General features: G+C 39.7%; 1 protein-coding gene across 2 annotated transcripts in view; it reads left to right on the forward strand.

Annotated features, from left to right (window-relative positions):
• The window catches only part of sp3 (spermathreecae), a 352115-nt gene that overhangs the window by 181650 nt on the left and 147294 nt on the right, over positions 1–23171 (forward strand). For both annotated transcript variants that reach the window (XM_068363846.1, XM_068363847.1), the window contains exons 8-9: positions 1953–2025; positions 14638–14830. In XM_068363846.1, coding sequence (XP_068219947.1) covers positions 1953–2025; positions 14638–14830 — 266 coding nt within the window. The remainder of the gene's footprint in view (positions 1–1952; positions 2026–14637; positions 14831–23171) is intronic.

Raw genomic sequence — 23171 nt, forward strand, 5'->3', positions numbered from 1 at the left:
TCTGTGAGAAAATATTCAAGTAAATTCAGGTCCATGTGAATTAAGAGTTTTGGTAGAGACTACAAAAATTTTTTTGTTGATAAACATAAGTTTATGTTACAACTTTGATGATTTTACAAAATTCACCAGCAATGTTTTAACCAAACTAAGAAATGAAGAATTGAAAAGGCGATGAGAGAGAGAGAGAGAGAGAGAGAGAGAGAGAGAGAGAGAGAGAGAGAGAGAGAGAGAGAGAGAGAGAGAGAGAGTGTGTGTGTGTGTGTGTGTGTCCTCACTTACAAACATCATTCAACAATACAAACACAAGCCAACTGAAGTCATAAATCTCAGATATTATATCAAATGTAGGTTTTTTACAAGAGCTATAATCTGTTTAGCGTTTCGGTATATTTTCAAGTTAAGCCTACTGTACTTGGTTTTGATAGTTTCTTGTTGATTTTATTTCATGCCCTAGCCTATTACTATTTCCATATGTTAGGCAGAACAGTACTCATTAGCCACTAGACGTTACCTACATATTAATATTTGTTGTATAGAGTTATGAATGAACTCAAAAGCTTGTGTAATTTTTTAGTTTAGTTTTTAATTCCAATTGATAAGTAAGGTTGAGTGGTTGCGGGTGATTTAGATTCTTCCATGTGGTTCATTCAAGGAAAGTAAAGCAACAGCGGAATGAATCCATACTCTTAAGTCTCAACAATACCCTAGGTCAATAATCATATTGTAATTAGCTATTTTTGGGTATAGAAATGAAACTATAAGAGAGATTACTCGATTGCCATAGAGAAATTAGTTCACCAAACTTTAAAGTGGACTTCACAAGGCTCTAGAAGAGTTAGAAGACCCAGGCCTATATGGCTGAGGACTATGAAGCACGAAGTAGGAGATGATGAATGGAGAGGTATTGAATTAAAAGCTCAAGATAGTGACAACTGGCGAAATATAACCGCGGCCCTTTGAGTCAATAGGCGTAGGAGATGATGATGATGATTTTTGAGTAAAGGATTTGCAATGTGTATACTGTAGAATTAATTTTATGTCACCGAATTTCAACTATCGTTGGGAATTTTGTATTGTGTCACCCACAATAATCGAGTGGATACTGTATGAATATTGGGTGAATATTGGAATTTATTTTGATAAGAAAATTAGCTTTTTATACATTTTGTATTGTTCATATACTTTAGTACAGCATTGAAGCATGAAGTGAGATAGGTTGTGTGTTGAAATGGCTAGTGTTCTTGTGTTATTATTATTATTATTATTATTATTATTATTATCAATATTATTACTAGCCAAGCTACAACGCTAGTTGTAAAAACAGGATGTTATAAGCCCAAGGGCTCCAACAGAAAAGAATAGCCCAGTGAGGTAACAAAATAAGGAAGTAAATAAATTACAAGAGAAGTAATAGATAAATAAGATAAAATATTTTAAGAACAGTAACAACATTAAAATAAATCTTTCTCATATAAACTAGAAAAACTTCAAAAAAATAGAGGGAGAGAAATAAGATAGAATAGTGTACCCGAGTTTACCCTCAAGCAAGAGAACTGTACCCCAAGGAAGTGGAAGATCATGGTATGGAGGCTATGGCACTACCTAAGACTAGAGAACAATGGTTTAATTTTGGAGTGTCCTTCTCCTCGGAGAGCTCCTTACCTTAGCTAAGAGAGTCTCTTCTACCCTTACCTGGAGGAAAGTTTCCACTGATCAGTTGCAGTGCAGTAGTTAACCCCTTGGGTGAAGAAGAATTGTTTAGTAATCTCAGTGTTGTCAGGTGTATGAGGAAAGAGGGAAGTGGAAAGAATTGTGTATATCTTTGTTTTTGTACTTGACCCTTTGAATTTCATTGCCAAAGACATTGTATTTTAGGTTTAATGGAAACTATATTTACTCACTGTCTTTTGCTAGTGACAAACTACTTAATTTTTTTTTTTTTTATTTTCCAGTTACGTGGTTCTGTTCCTGTCTTCTGGAGTCAACCAGGTTATAAATATCGACCCCCTCCTAGATTAGATCGAGGTTGGTTTAGCATTTTGCTTTTACAAATGTTTGTTTTACCATCTTGTCCATTATTTATACAGCATTAATACAAATAAGATTTTCTTCATCACATATCTACAAGATTTTTCTTTAAGAAAATTTACAGTTAGACTCAAGATGTTGTAGTTCCGGTCAAATTTATGTTGATTCAGCATTTTGCAGTCTGGCAACACCTATGGTATTAAACATATCGATTCTGTTGCACCAATTTATGGATCAGCCACTAGAGCAGTGCTGTTAGGCACCAAACTTGAAGATTTTTTAGTCTTTAAAGAAAATATAGGAGGAAAGTTTCACTTGCTTAAAGTGAAAGCCAGAAAAGTTTAAAGACTGGGAAAACTTGAAAAGGTACTTTGAATGCACAATTTGTCAGTATTCTTATAATGTGATTAAAGCTCATTTGTAGTGATGGTGTACTGTTAACAATGGTTCTACTTTCAGACAATTGCCTCTTGATTGAAAAATTCCTGGTAATCTCATGTTTACCATTAACTCATTTAAACACTTAGATTTTGATGATTTTATGTGGTTATATTTGTTATTGGGTTTATACCTCTTATTTAGTGTCAACGCAACATTAAACTAAAGAAGGAATCTCTGGTGAATTCTTGAAATTTGTAAAATTAACTATAGCAGTCAAAATTTTGCCCATGGAATTTTAACCAGTATAAGAATTGAGTCATGTTAATACTAGTGTATGGTGAGATTTAGTGTGCTGAAAATTTTTGTTTTTATATGAAAGATGGGAGATTGTTCCATTGTCATACCACAACTACTCATGACAATGAATCAATGAAATAGATTTAGTAGGTTTGAGAACAAAGCCCTCTGGAGAATATTGGGAGTTAAATGGCAGGACAGGATTAGAAATGAAACTATACAAGAGATTACTCGATTGCCATATGGGGATGAGATCAGGGTGAGGGGTAGATGGAGATGGTTTGGGCATGCTATTTGCACTCCCTGAAAGAGAATAGTTCTCCAAATGTTTAAAGGGGCTGTACAAGGCACTAGAAGAATTGGAACCCAGGCCTACATGGCTGAGGACTATGAAGTGTGAAGTAGATGATGATGAATGCAGAGGTTTTGAATTAAAAGCTGAAGATAGAGATGACTAGCAAAAACTAGGCCCTTTGCGTCAATAGGCATAGAAGGAGATGATGATGGTATGAAAGACAAGATCGTTCTTTTGAAATGTCAGAAATGGTCGCATACTTTTTTATCAGAAAATATTTGTGTAGTGTCTAACACCAAACAAGGAGTGGTTTACCAAGGCATCCACATCAATATAGTCAAAACTCAGTGGGTTTTTATCAAACGTGATATCACTGTTGGTTATTTGGTGAATAATCTTGTTAGATATAACTCAACAGGGTTAGAATTTCATGAAATTATGTCAATTGCTTTATGTATTGTTTTGCAGAGGGAAGTAAAGAACGTATTTCTTTATAAGAATAAATTTTTTGAATTAAATCGTTATAAATGATGCAAAATTAATTAGGAATATGAGAAAATAAAGAAATCATCTTGAATTAATCACAGATAACTGCTTCACTCTTCTGTATATCTTACTAAAAGGGCAAAAAATTACACTTGATCTTTCAACTGCTTAATTAGGGCTAAATGAGTGGCTTTTGTATCATAATTTTTTTTTGTGTAATGAGTAGCATTTTACATGTAAATTGTCTAATTTGTTCCAAACCCCATGAAAGCGCGACATTAAATTTTATAATAGAGGTAAAACCCGAATGAAATAGAGCCAAATACATTTTAATTATCCAGAATACCTAACCTACCCATTAATACCTTTAAATGAGGTAGATATTAGAACATAAAGCAATAATAAATGGAAAATATGATACGAAAATAATGTGAAAATGTGGAACCTTACCTTTCGAGTGAGGCAACGTCTGCAAGTGAAAGTGACGGCAGAGGAGAAGGGAAAATGGCAGAAAACATTAACGCTTAACTTTACGAAACACATTAACAAATGGCAGAAAACATTAACACTGAACTTTATGAAACAAAAATTTAAATTTCTTTTTTTCCCTTGCTTTTTTCTACTTTTTTTCTTATTTTACATTTTGCACCTTTTAAATTTCTTCAATTTCTTCTTCACTTCCCCTTTGTCATTGATAGAAGGCTTTGTAGAGGCTGCATCAGGCAATTAACTCATCAGTGTAGGGATTACAGTGGGAAATAAGATTTTTGTAAATATTTATCTAACACATTTCTATTTACTATTGTTCTATCCATCATGAAAGTTATTAGGTTTTTTTCATTTTTATGATTTTTTTTCCAAGAAAGCAATTGGAATTTCAATTCTTTTAAAAAATTACTGTATTCCCGAGATAAGTTGATTTGATTTTGGTGTGGATATGTCTCATCTGAATCCAAGATTTTTTTTTAGGTTTTTTAATTTTTATGATTTATTTTCCAAGAAAACAATTAGAATTTTTCAATTCTTTTAAAAAATTACTGTATTCCCGAGATAAGTTGATTTGATTTTGTTGTGGATATAAGTCTCATCTGAATCCAAGATTTTTTTTTAGTGATATGTATTTACGGAAAGCATCGTACTGATTATGAAAGAATACAAATAATTCTTAGTGGTATAACTTTGGTAATCAACACAAATGCTTTTCAGTATTAAAATTGCTTGGACATAATTTTGAAATCTGATTGTTCCTTCCAATGGGAAAAGTATTAGGTATATTGAAGTAACTCTGTACCCATTGATGTCTTTAAAAAGCCATTAATTGAATTATTTTTTTTTCTATTGCTACCAAATTTCTTAATCCTTCCTATGTAGTGGTTTGGTTTTCAACATACAGTCATACTTCTCGTCACGATAGAATCGCTTACGAAATTTTCAAGCGGTAAAACTAGATGCGAATATTTTTATGACTCATTTTGCAAAAAAATTTTCATTTTAAGAAAAGAGATTTGCCAGCCAGGCCAAGAATAAAATAGTCACCCAATAAAAACAGGTGAAGAAATGGGTTTAGACTATAGAAAATGTAGTTGTAGTCTATAACGGGGGTAGCTATGATAGTACAGTATATCAGGTACTGTATATTTTGTACATGTATAGTATTGTACTGTATGTATTGTATTTTCCGTTTATTATTACATTGTATTGTAATAACAACTTAATTTACAGGTACTAACAGTTAGTTTAGGTATATTGAATGGGTCAAATGTATTTGGATGTACAGTATTTCATTGTGGTTATACTGTATCTTTAGTATAAGATTTAATGTGGTGTTTTTTAGGGTTTGGAACGAATTAGGTAATTTGCATGTGAAATTTGACTCGCAACAAGAAAAAATCACTTCACGAAAGCCAATCCAGAACAATTTAATTTCGTGTTGTGAGACATTACTGTACATTGGAAGTAACACGATGGATCACAAAGTTTATATACAATACAATGCACAGTAATTATTTCCTAGTGTACATGAAAAACAGAATTTTAATAATAAATCTTTTGATTTCTATATTATCTGCATGTTCATATTGATTCTCTCTTGAAGCTTAGCTTATATCAACATTTACCCCATAGTGGAAATTTCCCATTTTTTTCCCCTTCAATGGCCTTCAGGCAGTTTATAGCAATAACTTTAGCTTGGGCACACCACAGGTGCTTTGTCTTTTCAGTCAAAACTAAATTCCTATCCTCTTGACATCTCTAGTCAGTGGGGAGAAAGGGGCCCATATACAGTACAGTAATACCTTGAGGTACGAGTTTCATCCGTTCCGGGACCGAAATCATATTTCAGTTTGCTCGTATCTCAGATGAATTTTTCCCATATAGAATAACTAAAAACAAATTGATCCATTCCCACCCTCTGAAAATACCCCTAAAAACAGTATATTACAAAGGAAACACATGTTTTTAATGGTTGTTATCAACATCCTACGCTAACAAAATAACAAATAGCTATGAACTGGTTATGAAATGTAACATTATTATGGAGTTCTTACCTTCGAGCCAGATGGTAGCGGCTAACGGCAGTGTGTGCGGAGGAGGAGGAGGGAGGGAGGACAGGTAGGAGAGAGACTTGACGGCAACACGTTCGGTACGCTACACTTTTGTAACACTACGTAATATAACCTTAACTTTAAATTCACTTTGAATGAGACAACTTTAAATTTAACTTAAAAATGAAATTAGCTTACTGTACACACACTTAAAAATAAAATGTTAATCTTACGTTACACTAAACTTAATTTTATATTTTGTTTTCATTTTCATTTTTTTACTTTTCTTCTTCCGGCTTAGCTCTTTATGCCTCGCTTTCACCTGCACTTTTTGACAGCCTTTTTAAAAGGAACCTATTTAGGGATGTTTGCTTTTGTCTCCCCTTCAAAATGTTGCAAAAATGACGCACGCAAGTGTCGTCACACAAGGCTAATGCACGACCACTCGCCAACTTGTCCGGGTGCCTCTTTTCCATAAAATTAGAAAACTCTTGCCACTTCGCTAATATATCTTTTCTTTTCACTACCCTTGTTTACACTCGCTTGCTTTGGACCCATTGTTTATTTAATTAGTTATGCACTGATTCACTCAAAAAACACGTAAAAAAACAAAACAATAGGGCCGATGCTCGAGGTAACTTTTCGCGACGGAGATCCGACGGGAAAGACCGAGCGATGCTGTCCTCGTGAGCAGCCTCTTGCCCACGCGGCCACCTGGAGGCCGCATAGGGAACTACTGTACCTCGTATCAAATTTTTCCTCGTATATCAGAATAAAAATTTGCTCGGAACTCTCCTCGTATCTTAATTTTCTTGTATGTTGGGACGCTGGCATCTCAAGGTATTACTGTACTATATATGTGCATTGAATGAATATAGGAATAAATTTTGTTGTTAAAATTCCTTTTATTTCCATGGACCTCCTCTGATGTTCATATTACTGACTTATGCACACTGCTGGAGATGGGTCTGTGAAGGAAAATATATTTAGGAATTTTCAATTCCTTAAATGATAAACTTAATCCCATGACTCACCTCTTAGTTTATTACTTTTATAAATGAAAACAAAAAAAAATCCAAAATAAATTTTGATATGATTGGTTCTTTAGATTGTGTTCCAAAATACCCCTTTTTGGTGGTTATAGTGCTGTGTAGTCTCAAAGGACTTTCTTGTGAAAGGCTAGAACAAGTAATCCAGTACAACATGATTACCAAAGAAATATTGTCTCCCCTGCTCTAGGGTCAGTATATCACTGTGCAGATCACAAAGTCATTGTGTACACACACAATGACTTTGTGACCCCACAAGTTCAGGTACATTTGAACTTTCCACAGCACTTCAGTAGCTGAATGTCGTCTGCTATGAGTGACTTCATGTATGCATCCTAGAAAGAAACTATCCTCCTAGGTATCACCGGTGTGCCTATGTCACAACAAACCCTCAACCACTTTTCACATCTCATTGACAAAGCTTATCTTAAGCTGTATATGATGAAGATCACTTCAAGCTGTACCTGTATTTATGGTTTTTCTTCCTTTTGTGGGTTAATCATCGAATATAAAGAATGATAAAGAAAGAAAAAAATAAGTATACTTGGGTAAGAGTGGCAAATGGAAGAGTAGTAGAAAGGGCATTAATGGATTATGTGTTGATAACTAAAAGAATGTTTGGAAGATTGAAAGACGTGCACGTGTTTAGGGGTATGGCTAACGGTATGTCTGATCATTTTTTGGTGGAAGGAAAATTAGTTGTAGCAAAAGAGTGGGGGAATAGAGTAGGTGAATGTAAAAGGGAGCTAGTTAGGGTTGAAGAGCTAATAAAACCGGGGGTAAAAAGTAGATATCAGGAAAGGTTGAAAATGACATATGACGAAGTGAAAGTAAGAGAAACTGGCAATTAAGAGGAGGAGTGGAAGTTAGTAAAAGAAAATTTTGTTGGGATTGCAATTGATGTGTGTGGCAAGAAGGTTGTTGGAGGCAGCATGAGGAAGGGCAGTGAATGGTGGAATGAAGGAGTGAAGGTAAAAGTGGAGGAGAAAAAGAGGGCTTTTGAAGAATGGCTGCAGAGTAATAGTGTAGAGAAGTATGAAAAATACAAAGAGAAAAATGTGGAAGTAAAGCGCAAGGTACGTGAGGCAAAGAGGGCAGGTGACCTGAGGTGTGGTCAGGGATTGGGTCATTCATATGAAGAGAATAAGAAGAAGTTTTGGAAAGAAGTGAAGAGAGTAAGGAAGGCTGGCTCAAGAATTGAAGAGGCAGTGAAAGATGGAAATGGGAGGTTGTTAAAAGGAGAGGAGGCAAGGAAAAGATGGGCGGAATATTTTGAAAGTTTACTGAATGTTGAGGATAATAGGGAGGCAGATATAATTGCTGTTGCAGGAGTTGAGGTACCAGTGATGGGAGATGAGAATGAGAGAGAGATTACAATAGATGAAGTGAGGAGAGCACTAGATGAAACGAGAGTAGGAAAAGCGTCTGGTATGGATGGTGTGAGAGCTGAGATGTTGAAGGAACATCTTGAATGGTTGATGAGATTGTTTAATATGTGTTTTGTGTTGTCAATGGTACCAGTAGATTGGGTTTGTGCATGTATTGTACCACTATATAAGGGTAAGGGAGATGTGCATGAGTGTTGTAATTCAAGAGGTATTAGTTTGTTAAGCGTAGTTGGAAAAGTATATGGTAGAGTAATGATTAATAGGATTAAGGATAAAACAGAGAATGCAATCTTCGAAAAACAGGGTGGTTTTAGAAGACGTAGGGGTTGTATGAATCAGATTTTTACAGTAAGGCAGATATGCGAGAAATATTTAGCAAAAGGTAAGGAGGTGTATGTTGCGTTTATGGATCTGGAGAAAGCATATGATAGAGTTGATAGGGAAGCAATGTGGAATGTGATGAGGTTATATGGAGTTGGTGGAAGGTTGTTGCAAGCAGTGAAAAGTTTCTACAAAGGTAGTAAAGCATGTGTTAGAATAGGAAATGAAGTGAGTGATTGGTTTCCGGTAAGAGTGGGGCTGAGACAGGGATGTGTGATGTCACCGTGGTTGTTTAACTTGTATGTTGATGGAGTGGTGAGAGAGGTGAATGCTCGAGTGCTTGGACGAGGATTAAAACTGGTAGACGAGAATGACCATGAATGAGAGGTAAATCAGTTGTTGTTTGCGGATGATACTGTACTGGTTGCAGACACAGAAGAGAAGCTTGGCCGATTAGTGACAGAATTTGGAAGAGTGTGTGAGAGAAGGAAGTTGAGAGTTAATGTGGGTAAGAGTAAGGTTATGAGATGTACGAGAAGGGAAGGTGGTGCAAGGTTGAATGTCATGTTGAATGGAGAGTTACTTGAGGAAGTGGATCAGTTTAAGTACTTGGGGTCTGTTGTTGCAGCAAATGGTGGAGTGGAAGCAGATGTACGTCAGAGAGTCAATGAAGGTTGCAAAGTGTTGGGGGCAGTTAAGAGAGTAGTAAAAAATAGAGGGTTGGGCATGAATGTAAAAAGAGTTCTATATGAGAAAGTGATTGTACCAACTGTGATGTATGGATCGGAGTTGTGGGGAATGAAAGTGACAGAGAGACAGAAATTGAATGTGTTTGAGATGAAGTGTCTAAGGAGTATGGCTGGTGTATCTCGAGTAGATAGGGTTAGGAACGAAGTGGTGAGAGTGAGAACGGGTGTAAGAAATGAGTTAGCAGCTAGAGTGGATATGAATGTGTTGAGGTGGTTTGGCCATATTGAGAAAATGGAAAATGGCTGTCTGCTAAAGAAGGTGATGAATGCAAGAGTTGATGGGAGAAGTACAAGAGGAAGGCCAAGGTTTGGGTGGATGGATGGGGTGAAGAAAGCTCTGGGTGATAGGAGGATAGATGTGAGAGAGGCAAGAGAGCGTGCTAGAAATAGGAATGAATGGCGAGCGATTGTGACGCAGTTCTGGTAGGCCCTGCTGCTTCCTCCGATGCCTTAGATGACCGCGGAGGTAGCAGCAGTAGGCGATTCAGCATTATGAAGCTTCATCTGTGGTGGATAATGTGGGAGGGTGGGCTGTGGCACCCTAGCAGTACCAGCTGAACTCGGTTGAGTCCCTTGTTAGGCTGGAGGAACGTAGAGAGTAGAGGTCCCCTTTTTTGTTTTGTTTCTTTAGTTGATGTCGGCTACCCCCCAAAATTGGGGAAGTGCCTTGGTATATGTATGTCTGTATAAAGAATGCTTGGTTAGTGCTAGCATTCGAGTAACTGTGTTCGCTTTTTATTGTTTGGTTGGTAACTGGATTCAACATTGGTAGGTCTCTGTGCCCAAAATGCTCAAAAAGAAATGGCAACTGCCATTTAGGACACGAGACAAATTTAAATTCTAATCACTCATACCCAATTAGGTGCATTATATGCAATGTCCATAGTTTGTTCAAAATATACTGAGCATCTCTCACTGAACAAAGACAGATATTTCACATGAAATATTTATAACTACAGTATTTGAATTAAGGGGAAGTTAGAAAGGAAATTGCAAATGACTCTGACTTAAAATAATTTACTCGTTGCTTTGAATGAAAGCAAAAAAGACACAATCACCAAATGCTCCCAAAGCCCATTTGTTCTGGCACAAATACAAACCCTTTCTCTCTTTACTGTGGATATTATTTTGGTGAATGCTGAAAACTAGCCAAAAGCCTTTATAGCGAGATATAACCACCCACCCACCACTAGTTAGCGGTGGTCAGCGGCGGGTAGACCAGCCACCTCCTCGCACACATACCTGTGAAATGCCTTCACTTTTTATTTTGGCTCAAGAGTGATTAGACTTTTTATCTCTCTCTCCCAGTAACCTTTGACTTGAAGTTGTTTCCCTTGTTCATGCTCCGCTGGAGGGCGAATGAGTAGAACAATGATCAACTGACCCTCTGACAATCTGTATTTGCGGACATTGTTGCTTCCATTAGCGAAGCAACGACGCCCTCCACCAGGGGAGTCTATCTTACTGCTTCATGCAACTCCTTCCTTCCTTCCTTCCTTCCTTCCTTCCTTCCTTCCTTCCTTCCTTGGGCCTTTCAAGTCTCCCCATTAAAGAATGATTTGTTGAGGCTGTGCGAACAGAGAGACAGTGAGAGCGTACACCTGCCTCCCCAGGGGAAGACTTTGGTCTCCCCTGTAAAGATTCCGAAGGCCGTAGGTCTAGGGAACTTCACATGTCTTTGCGAGCAGCAATCTCAGATCCTTATCTCGTTCGTGCTACTTCAGTAATTAGACAAGAGTAGTTCCTGAGGAGTACCCATCGGGTTTTTTCATTGGGCTATCCTTTTGAAGAGAACCCATAAACTGACTTCGGTCACGTTTCACAGCTTTTAGCTTACTATACCCGCCCTTAATCTGAGTCTTCACAGCAGACTGCAAGTAAGCAAGTTTGCTACGCCAAGCACCTCCTTCAGCTGATGAATGCCCCTCATGTTTACCAGTACGACGCATATCTCTAGAGTGGTCGTGCTGAATCTCCAGAGTGGTCTGGCCGTCTCTTGCAGTCGCTGCCCATCGTCCCCCCAGGGCCCAAAGAGTCTCGTTAGCTTTTTCCTTCTGGGTCTTTGCTACAGATAGTGATGCCTGCCCACTGCTTGAGGTCATTGCCTCTCCCATCTATGAGTCTTAAAAGCGATGACCCTTCGGGACTATTGCCTACATAGATTACGCCTGCTTCATATCCGTTGGGTACAAGAAAGCTCATGGAGTTTTAGGGCCAGGCCTTTTGGAACTGCACCTCGGGGTTCTGCCTCTCACGAGAAAGAACCTGCTGTTCTATAAGTTCAGCAGACTCTTATTCATCTCCTCGCAAACGAATACTTCCTCTGGTAGGAGGGCATAAGGCAAAGAAGTCAAGCTTGATGTAGCCTCAAGTACACACTAATTTGGTTGTCTGTACTTGCTATCTACAAGTACAACTCCAGCCACCGTCTACAACATTCACTTCGCAGTGTTCAACAGCACTTACCAGTGTTCGCCTCGCCAAAGTTCGGCTTGCTATTGCTTACCGCAGCTGTGTTCACCTCGCCAACGTTCTACAGCCCTCAGTGTTCGCCTCCCCCTTGCTGCACCTCGCAAGGGGGAGGCTATTGTTTACCTCATCAGCGTTCTCCTCGCCAATGTTCTATAGCGTTTGCCTCGCCAACCTTCGCCTTGGTATTACTCACCTCATCAGCATTTGCCTTGCCAACGTTCGACAACTCACCAGCATTCGCCTTGCCAACGTTCGACAACTCACCAGCATTCGCCTTGCCAACGTTCGACAACTCACCAGCATTCGCCTTGCTGTTACTCACCTCGCCAGTCTTCTACAGCACTTGCCACCAAGTGAGTTTGCTAGACCTTACTTACCAACCACATCTGGAAACCTGACTAGTGTCTCCAACGTTCGCCAGCGCTCACTTCCCCAAATGAGTTTGCAAGATTATACTTATCAACCTGCTCTGGGAGCCTGACTAATTTTTATGTTCTTTGCATGGTTACACAAATAATCCTACTCTTCATATTCATTAGAGAAAGCCTACCCGACACCAAGTAAAGGTGCTCAGGAAATTCCCCTCTCTGTTGAGGTCTGCGCAACTATAGGTGCTCACAAACTATAACTAATACTAATGAAGTACCGTTTCTTAGATGTTGGCGATCAGTCACCTCCACATCTCACTGTCTCTAACCATTTGTGTCACTTTTTTGGTATATACAGTAATTACCCTACAAGTTAACATCTTCATAATACAGTAATTGGTAAATGTTTGACGTGAGCTACTTTGGTTGCACCTGTGCGCTCACCTGTACGCTGCTAGACCTCCCCAGGAAGGTAGAAACCTAGAATTGTATAATGAGTCTTGTTAGATGAAACCCCTCAGGTTATTCCCGAACCTTTCTTTACGGGTTAGAGAACTCATCGGAACATTTGCATGGTATTGGCCTCCGATCCCTTGCGATTTCTGCCTTACTCCGTCATGCCCTCAAAGCGCAATGGTCTCCTGAGACATAACCCCTCGAGGTTATTCTTTTAAGCCTCTATTCCTATTGGGATGAAATCAGCTCGTACTTTCGTTTACAAACGATAGCAAACATACATTCGCTTAAAGTACACTTGTCCCACCAAAGGGGCGCCAAGTCCCTGGTACTGATAGTGATCTCATCAGTTTGCTAGCTATATATACTCGCAAAAATTTTCATGATCTCAATGCTATAGCTAGTCATCAGTCATTTCCTTTTGTGCAGTGATGTTGCGCTTCATGGCACATACATTATTCCCGCAAGCGACTCCAGAAACTACCACATAAGTGCTCACACACGGAAACGTGCTTAGGAGCTTAGACTCGTACACAAATGCCTACCCTGAGTCAGGGAAGTTGCGTTTTGACACTTCTGCATGTGGGCAAGCGAGCTACTATGCCCAATGAAGACTGTTTACTCTGTCAGTTGCATGTGCTACCCTCGCAGGCGATGCATGCCCATGAGTAGTAGCAATAGAACAATTGGAACTTTGTTCTAATACATTCTTTTCTCATTTGATGGTTGTAACCTGCCATCCATCAAGTAACCAGACATTGTTATCTACCCTTTAGTGAGCGCCCCCCGTCATCCCAATCACATCCTCCCTTACATCTCCGGATCATATGTTCAAGTATCAAAAGTACTTAAGACTCAGAACTTCCCGTAAGAAAATCTTTTACCTTGAGAGGAAATATTCAGAGCTTATAACAGTTTTGCCGATCGGGAATGGAGAGATACAAAACGTATTCACCTTTTCTAAGGGATACTTGCCATAAGGGACAAGGAGGTCTCATTTGCTAACATTTATGGATGTTCTCTATTCGAGTTCTGGCACAACGAACCATTCAGGCCGCATCCAGATCTTCATTCTGCCCCGAGGTAACCTATCACAGGATTCAATTAGTTTAATAATGATTTAATTATTTGCATTAAACTTTGTTTGGTAAAGCATATAGGTAAGTAATTAGGTATTTAGAAACAATGTTTAGAGTCAAGCTATGACATTAGTTTGTAATGAATTGGTACCAAATTGCTAGACTAAGAGGTTTGGGTTCAAGATTGGATTATTATTTAAGACTTGAAATTTCCAATTTTTTTTTTTTTTAATGACCCACCTCCATCATAGTGTTGGACATTATGGGGGAATCATAGAAATAATTGGAGTTGTACAGATAAAACTTATTTTGTAACCACCCAATGTTCATGTTTATGTCCACTCTCCTTCCCACTGGCTAAGGATGTCAAGAGGATAGGATATTAATTTTTACTTTGAGACTGAAAGACAAGACCAGTGCCGCCTGAACACACTGTGGTTGTTTATATAAGTCATTAGATTGTCTAATTATTAAGCTTAAGGCCTAATAATTTTTTTTTTTTTTTGGTTAACATTGATATGTCAAGCTTTGAGAAGGAAGCAATATGATCATCAGGTGAGCATGTTAATGCTGTACTATACTTTATAAAAAAAAAAAAAAATTTCTCCCAACATTTTGTTTTGTCACATACTGTAGAATATGGAAAACAGCATTAGTTTTACATCTTTTAAATATTCCTTATGCTAGGTCTTGACTGAATCTATTTTTCTTTTTTTTTTTTGCAGATGCAGCAGAAACTGCCGTAGCTTTTGCAAAGCATTTTGAGCAAGAGATATCATGTCATAAGCATGTGAACTGTATAAGCCTTGTAGAGCAGACCGGGAAGGAGAAAGTTATAGCCGATGCCTACCTCAACAATATCTTGACTTTGGATTCTGAAAACCTTACTTTTATAACTTTTGATTTCCATGAATACTGGTAAGTGTGTTATTATAGTAACCAAGTTCAATAGTCATATAGTACAGTTCACCCTCCTTATCCGTGGATTTCCCATCTGCGGCTTTACTTATTCGCAGTCATTAAAATTTTAGTATTGTAGAAATTCATACAGAAAATCCCATTAAATGTGGCAAACAATTAATAATAACCATAAGTTATTCCTATGCAGATACAAACTTCTGAGTCATTTATATGGGTTACTGCTATTCCTATTTTCTATGACCGACCAGTCAAAGAAAATTGGTTTGATTGCACCACACTTCATAGCTAAGCAACCATACCGCATGTGTTTGCAGTAAGAGGAAGCTTGCTCACATCACCTCTTCACAACACTGCTAGTCGTGAAGTAAAGAGGTTATGCTCTCACTTCCTTTCTACAGTCGAGCCACTCGCATTCATCTCGCCTACTCTTTCAGTGTTTATTGGTTTTGAATTATGTGACTTTTCTTTATTTATGGTCACATGCATTACTATTCATTATCTGTGAGTTACGAGCAAGTGTCTAATAAATCACGGAATTTATGTTCTTACCCAGGACGGGATAGTGACGGTCACTTGCGTTACTATTCATTATCTGTGAGTTACGAGTGAGTGCTTTGTGTAATAAATCACGGAATTTATGTTCTTTCCCAGGTCAGGATAGCGACTATTGTGGCATTCTCATGAGCTGGGCAGACATAGATCCACATCCTTTTTGTTGCTCTTGCCTTAACAAGAGATGATCATTGGAATCACCATGTAACTACTGTAGGGAGTGAGTATCCTTCCAATGGGAGAGATATTATTCTCATCGCAGAAACTCAACAAGATCTTTATCCTCTGCGTCTCCTCTCAACAGGAGTCAGAGACAAATTTCCTGCTGCTCTGCGAAAAAAGCCTCCCTTTAGTATTTTGTATTGTGAATTCCCAGAAACTTTAATCACAATAGACAACACCCATAGTAATCTGAATAGTGTCGACTACACACCGTGAGACCTTGAGCCGTCACTTGTAAAAGACTCTTGCCTTGAGCCGTCACTTGTAAAGGACTCTTGCCTTGAGCCGTCACTTGTAAAAGACTCTTGCCTTGAGCCGTCACTTGTAAAAGACTCTTGCCTTGAGCCGTCACTTGTAAAAGACTCTTGCCTTGAGCCGTCACTTGTAAAAGACACTTGCCTTGAGCCAAGTCTCAGCACAATAATGATTATGAAGAAAAAACATGTTTGTTCTGAGAGAACTTTTCCGCTCTTAGAAACATATACAATACAAGCGTGGAAAGCTTACTCACATTCCTGTTGGGGGAACTCTAGAGTTGTGACAGCTTTTCCCCATAATCATGAAGCAACCTTTTGGGAAGACAAATTTTTGCAATCTCCAACACATTCTCACGAAGTAGGTTTGTTCGTATATTGGTCCTGAGCTTAGGTCTCCTCTACAGTGTCTTAAGAACTCTTTAGCGGCTTAAGGTGAGGGTGGTCAAACTGCTTCACCTGCTACTACACCCCAAAGCTTACTGAATCCACACATTTATTTTAATTTGTCTTCTCTTTCCAAGCCTATTAGAGTTGGGAAATTGAGTAGGATAAAAGCAGACGTTACCAAATTCACCCAGGCTTACTGTTCAGCCAGACAAAGGTTTACTGTGCATGATGTCACCTCACGCACCACTATCTATGTGCATGATGATATTTCTAAATGCTCAGGACAATATGAACTTGATATCAACTCCTGGTTATCCTTTTTCGCCTAGATCTCCCTCCCCCTATGAGTGTGTGGAGTAGAGATCCATATATATCAGATTATACAGATAAGATCTTTCTGCTCTTTGAAGTATCTCAAACTAGAGCTGTGAAAGCATCTCCGTATTCCCGCCAGAACCTTATAGTAGAGCCTACCATTTCCTCCCCATACTGAAGCAGCCTTATTAAAAGACCCTTATTACCAGTCTCCAGCTTGAAGTAACGAGCAAGGCCTGCATCGTACGCCCAAGGGTCCTTAGCAGAGATCTCCTCAATAGGGTTCCCAGGATGCATCAAATGACATCTCTCTTAATTACGAGGGTAGTCGGACCGCTTCGGCTGTGTCCACCCCCCCTCCCCCCCCCCCACAAGACTTGGCAATGCGAAGCTGTGCCATGTCTCCTTCTAAGCCTAATAACTCTGCAAAGTCTAGTATAACAATTTCTGCTTTACCCAGAATTTTAGCTATCAACATTTCAGCCATGCTGAATGTTCAGAATAACAAGTCGAAATGTGCCAATTTATCTATGTGTAATGACATCACTGTACGCACCGCCATCCCAATGTGTGAGGTAACTCCTTCACATCTTAGTCAGGCCAACAGACCTAAACAGGTTATCACTCTCAAATATGATGACATCACAAAACACGCTGCCATTTTGATGCGTGAGGGTATTGCTCCACAACTTTGTAATGCTAAAGCTCAACATGTTCCTACCAGAACCCCACTAGCTAGTTTAAGATCAACACACCTCAGAGGGGATGGTAGATCTTCACCCCATTACTTTAAAGTTCCCCTGGAGTTTTATAAACTTCCGGCTAGGACATAGAATGACAAAGCTTTAACTTGCGCTGATAGCAACCTTTTGTCTCATAATAATGGCAAACCTATTAATCCAGGTGATTGGCCATGCACTAGCTCCTGGCCTAATGTTCATAATGCTGAAATCATGCGTTCTACAGAACGCCATTTTATTTTGTTACCCCCTCCCACGAGTCACTCCCCATGTGACACAGATGAAGTGACTTTTGCTAGACGACAGATCTGGCCTACAACTTAGGCATTCTATGTGGCAGAATTTTGAAATACTCTTGCCTTATAAACCAAGCTCTGAGTAAGACTTCTATTCTTCCCCCTCACACGCAGTTGCAAGAGGCAAACGTTCTTATAACGGAGTGAGCTGGATTCTTTCCATTCCATCTCCACCTCCTATTCCTGTCACAATATAAATGACATAAGGGAAAAGAGGGATGTCCGAGGAAGAGTTATGAACTTGGTTACTGTTAAAATGGAATTATCAAATTATGATATTATGACATTGACTCTCCGGAGAACCTCAGTGCTCACGCAAGTACTAGCTCTGCTGATGTACCCGCCCCTTGAGGTCCCGATGCAAGGCTCAGAAGCCTCGCGCTTTTTTAAGATTATGAGCCTCATCTGTTGGTTGGATGAGCCTCCTAATGCATAAACGGCCAAAAGACGGTGCATTATTGACTCTATCATCCTATAGTCTCAAAGCCCCATACACAGGCTTGTGGTGTTTCAAACCAGACTAGAGATATGTTTAGACTTTCTGAATACACAAGTGCGTCAGAAAACTCGCTTAAGGCCGGTAGATCCTCAAAGTTATCACCTTTACCTCTGACACGCCAGGAACATTTTTAATTGTTAGCATATATGACGTCTCCAATAACTATTTTGCAATAAGCCCCCCCCCCCCCCCATTTTAGACCACCTCTGTTGCAGGAGTACAGAAATGCCTCACAACACAAAATTAATTCATTCTTAAGGGGCTTTCATTTCGCGAAAATTTTGTGTTATGAGTCACGTTTTACATTTAAATCGCCTAATTTATTCCATACCCCAGAAAACACCACATTAAATTTTATAATAAATCTACAGTATAACCACAATGAAATACTGTACTGCCAAATACATTTGAACCATCCAATATACCTAAACTAAATGTTAATATTGTACATGTAAATTAAGTACTTATTAGAACACAATGCAATAATAAATGGAAAATAGTACAGTACATAGAGTACAATGCTGTTCATATGCAAAATATACAGTATCATATGTACTGTTCTATTATAAAATAGCTCAGTGAGGAAAGGAAACAATGAAAAATAAAATATTTTATGAACAGCATCATTAAAATAAATATTTCCTATATAAACTATAAAAACTTTAACAAAACAAGAGGAAGGGAAATTAGATAGAATAGTGTGCCCGAGTGTACCCTCAATCAAGTAAGAATGCCTTGAATTTGATGATATACTGTATTGAAATTTTATTTTCATTGTAACACTTAATGGTCATATCACTTCATCAACATCATCATCATCTCCTCTTACACCTATTGACGCAAAGGGCCTCGGTTAGATTTCGCCAGTCGTCTCTATCTTGAGCCTTTAAATTAATACTTCTCCATTCATCATCTCCTACTTTGCCCTTCATAGTCCTGAGCCATGTAGGCCTGGATCTTTCAACTCTTCTAGTGCCTTGTGGAGCCCAGGTGAATGTTTGGTGAACTAATCTCTCTTGAGTGCGAAAAATGTTATTCTTAGAATCAAACTTACGGCCTTGCCTCTTTACAAGCCAACTACTGTACTATGTTCAGTGATGGTTCACTTGATCTCTTACTATTACTTATAGTAATTATATCCATCAGAAAGGAAGGGTATACCTCTTAAGTTCACAGAGACTCTCTCCCTTTTAAGGATGACTCCCATATAAATGACTCAGAAGTTTATATCTGCATAGGAATAGACTACAAATTTTTAATAAAATTTGTATTTCTCCTAGCGATATAAACCTGAGTCATTCATGAAAGATCCCACCTCTACCACCCTGCAAGTCCTTGACCAGGTAAGCATCCTCTCGACGCATACACTTCCGCTATGGTTGCCTAGCAACAAAGCATAGTGCAATCAAACAAATTTTCTTTGATTGGCTGTTTGTAGAAAACAGGACTAGCAGTAACTCATATGAATGACATAGGTTTGTATAACTAGGAAAAATACAAATTGTAATAAATTAGCAATTTTTAGAACTTCTAGATACAGACAACTGTCAATCCTCCTACATTTACAAGAAACTTCCCTTCCCACCCTGATATTTCTGGTTTTATAAAGGGGGAATTATCCTATAAAACTTTTATGCCAATAGAATAACGATTGTTTTAGAGTGGACATTATCTGATGTTATCATTTTGTTAAATCTTTGATAAGCCTTTTGTTCCGATGTGAATGTAAACCCTTTCGATCTTTACAGTGGATATTATTTCAGCGAATGCTGAAAACTAGCCAAAAGACTTATTAGCGAGGTATAACCACCCACCACTAGTTAGTGGGGGTTAGCAGTTGAGTAACATCACTTTTCATTTTGGCTCGGTAGAGATCGGATGTTCCTGCCCGTCTCTCCCATCAACCTTTGATAATAAATTGGCTAGTTCTTTTGAACCCCTTTTTGTTTTCAGAGTGAGAGTTTTGTGTTGCGGATATTCAAGCCCTGCAGGTTTGTCCTATTGCAACTCTACCCGACCAGTTTCCTCTGGGGACCATTCGAATAGGAATGGTGGCCCTTTGATCCGCAGACAACCTTATAGAGAAGGCACAGTTGCTTTCCCTAGTTAAGCGGCGTCACCCTCGAACATAAGGGAGTCTCTTACTTCTAATGCTTTGCGGAAGTTGTGGCCTTCCTTGGGGATTTCGTGTTCCCCCTCTAAGGAACGGTTTGTTGAGGCTCTGTGGGCAGCGACACAGCGGGGGCGCACACCTGCCCCCCAAAGGGAAGACTTAGTTCTTTCCTTTAGAGGTTCCTAAGGTCATAAGCCTAAGGAGCCTCCTGCATTTTTGCCAGCAGTAATCTTAACACCTCCTCTACCTGTTAGAGTTACTTTGGTAGCGAGGCAAGAGATATTGACAAGTACTGCTATAGATTTCCCATTGGAGGATCCTTTCGGCGTGAACCCAGAAACTGGCTACAGGCAGGTTTCACCTGTTGCTTTCAATGTCTGCCCTCAGCCTGAGTCTTCTCAGTAGGCTGAGGGTATGCAAAGTTTGCTCACTTCATCAGTTGATGTTTGCCTATCACGCCCACGAGTGCGATGCCCTTCTGATTGGTCACTGCCCAGAGTTTTTCGCAAGAGAGTATGAGACTCCTCCATGCTGCCTTCAAGCTCTTCAGACCTTACCTTGTCAGAGCGAGACGACAAAGGGGTTCAACGACTATTTACAGCTCCCGTCCCTTGCCGTCATGTCCGTAGGACACAGCAGAACGGTTACTGTACTGCTAGGCCTACGTCTTCGGGAGGAGTGCCTAAGATTTTTACTGACAGAGTAAAACCATCGCATTCACGGCAGCATGAACCTCATCAGTCAGTGTCTAGTTCATCTAGTTACGAGCACTCTGACTCAAACTCTCACCTCGCCGAAGAGCACACCAATTCACCTACTCTTAGTGAGGGTGTGGGCGAACTCCTCTGCTTGGCAAGAGTTTTAAGTCCTCCGCCATCTCCTATTTGTTCCATGCCACCTCAAACTTTCGGCTTCAACTACTTACCAGGTACGCTGCATGCAATCAACTAGGCACAACGGCTTACCTGAATACTCTCAGACAGGTAGCAGGCAGTTTCACTCTCCTCACTATCATTGTTCACCTCGCCAGCATTCGCCTCGCCAGCATTCGCCTCGCCAACGTTTACCTTGCCAGTGTTCAACTCAACAGAGGTCTCCCTGTCAATGCTCGCTTCACCAGCGTTTGCTTCATCAGCGTTCTCCTGACCAGCGCTCGCCTCACCAGCATTCACCCCACTATAGTTCACCTCACCAGCGTTATCCTTGCCAACGCTCTCCTCAACAGCATTCTTCCCACTAGAGATCTCCTCGCCAACACTCTCGGAGAAAATGTTCGCCTCGCCAACGATTGCCTTATCTATGATCGTCTCGGCAACATTCTCCATGCCAGCGCTTGGTGGTCTCGAGTTATCCTGGCTAATGTTCGTCTCATCAGAAATGTTCGCCTCATCAGAAATGTTCGCCTCATCAGAATTGTTCGCCTCATCAGTGGTGTCCTAGGCTTTTGACGACACAACCGGGCAAAGATTAACAGGCAACTAGAGCGAAAAAAGCTAAAGAGAAGAATACACCAATTAAGTGCAGCATTCCAGCCCTCTTTCAAGACTCCTCCAAAGGCAAGGAAACTTTCTAAAAAGACTTCACTGGAACCTCAACCTTTCCCAAAGGACAACTGGTTTGCAAACCTAGTAAAGATGGTATGACAGGAATTCGCAAAGGCGCCTCATGAGCGTCAAACAGCTCCTCTGAGCACTCCCATGATGGGTAGTAGGTTGGCCAGGGCACCAGCCACCCATTGAGATACTACCGCTAGAGAGTTTTGGGGTCATTTGACTGGCCAGACAGTACTACATTGGATCCTTCTCTCTGGTTACGGTTCATTTCCCCTTTGCCTTCACAAAAACCAAATAGTCTGGCCTATTCTTTACATATTCTCCTCTGTCCTCATACACCTGACAACACTTTAAATTACCAAACAATTCTTCACCCAAGGGGTTAACTACTGCACTGTAGTTGTTCAGTGGCCAACTTCTTCTTGGTAAGGGTAGAAGAGGCTCTTTAACTATGGTAAGCAGCTCTTCTAGGAGGATACTCCAAAATCAAACCATTGTTCTCTAGTCTTGGGTAGTGCTATAGCCTCTGTACCATGGTCTTCCTCTGTCTTGGGTTAGAGTTCTCTTGCTTAAGGGTACACTCAGGCACACTATTCTATCTTATTTCTTTTCCTCTTGTTTTGTTAAATTTTGTATAGTTTATATAGATGTTTATATTAATGTTACTTTTCATGAAATATTTTATTTTTCGTTGTTTCCTTTCCTCATTGGGCTATTTTCCTTGTTGGAGCCCCTAGGCTTATAGCATCCTGCTTTTCCAACTAGGGTTGTAGCTTAGCAAATAATGATAATAATATCGACAAGCCCTCAGGACCCACGGTGTAACAGTGCTCCAACAAAAAAGAGACCACGACAATGGATATCTCTCCACAGCTCCCCTAAGAAGGACATCAGACTGCAATACAATCTAGAGATTTCCCTGCTCAACCTACAGAGGAAGAGGAGTTGTCATCTATCAACCCTGCCTGCAGGAGACCCCATAGTCATAAGGACGAGCAGAGGTTCCAGATCGCCAAAGGAGACCTCATTTACTGACTCATCTTGGCGAGCTGGACCAACTAACGCCTTCACAGTCCATACGGACACCAGTATCTCCTCCTGTAGCTCCAGAAGTCCAGCATCTGAAGGAAGCATCTCAGAGCAAAGCTCCATCTCTTCTTGATGGTTTTGTCAACCAATCGAGGGAAAGGAAGGATCTTAAGACCATTCTAAAAAATTGGCAGTCAAGGGCAGAGCCATCAACTTCTTCAACTGTTCCTTTCGTCTCCAAATCTACATCCGTGAGACAAGAAAGCTGCGGCCATCCCCCAGGTCTCGTTTCGTGGCTTGTCATTCAGTTAACGACCCCGACCCGCCCTGAACTCCCATGGATGTGAGTTTTAGTGTGGAAGACCATTTTTGATG

The sequence above is a fragment of the Palaemon carinicauda genome, chromosome 40, assembly GCF_036898095.1.
Source record: "Palaemon carinicauda isolate YSFRI2023 chromosome 40, ASM3689809v2, whole genome shotgun sequence".
Taxonomy (NCBI): domain Eukaryota; kingdom Metazoa; phylum Arthropoda; class Malacostraca; order Decapoda; family Palaemonidae; genus Palaemon; species Palaemon carinicauda.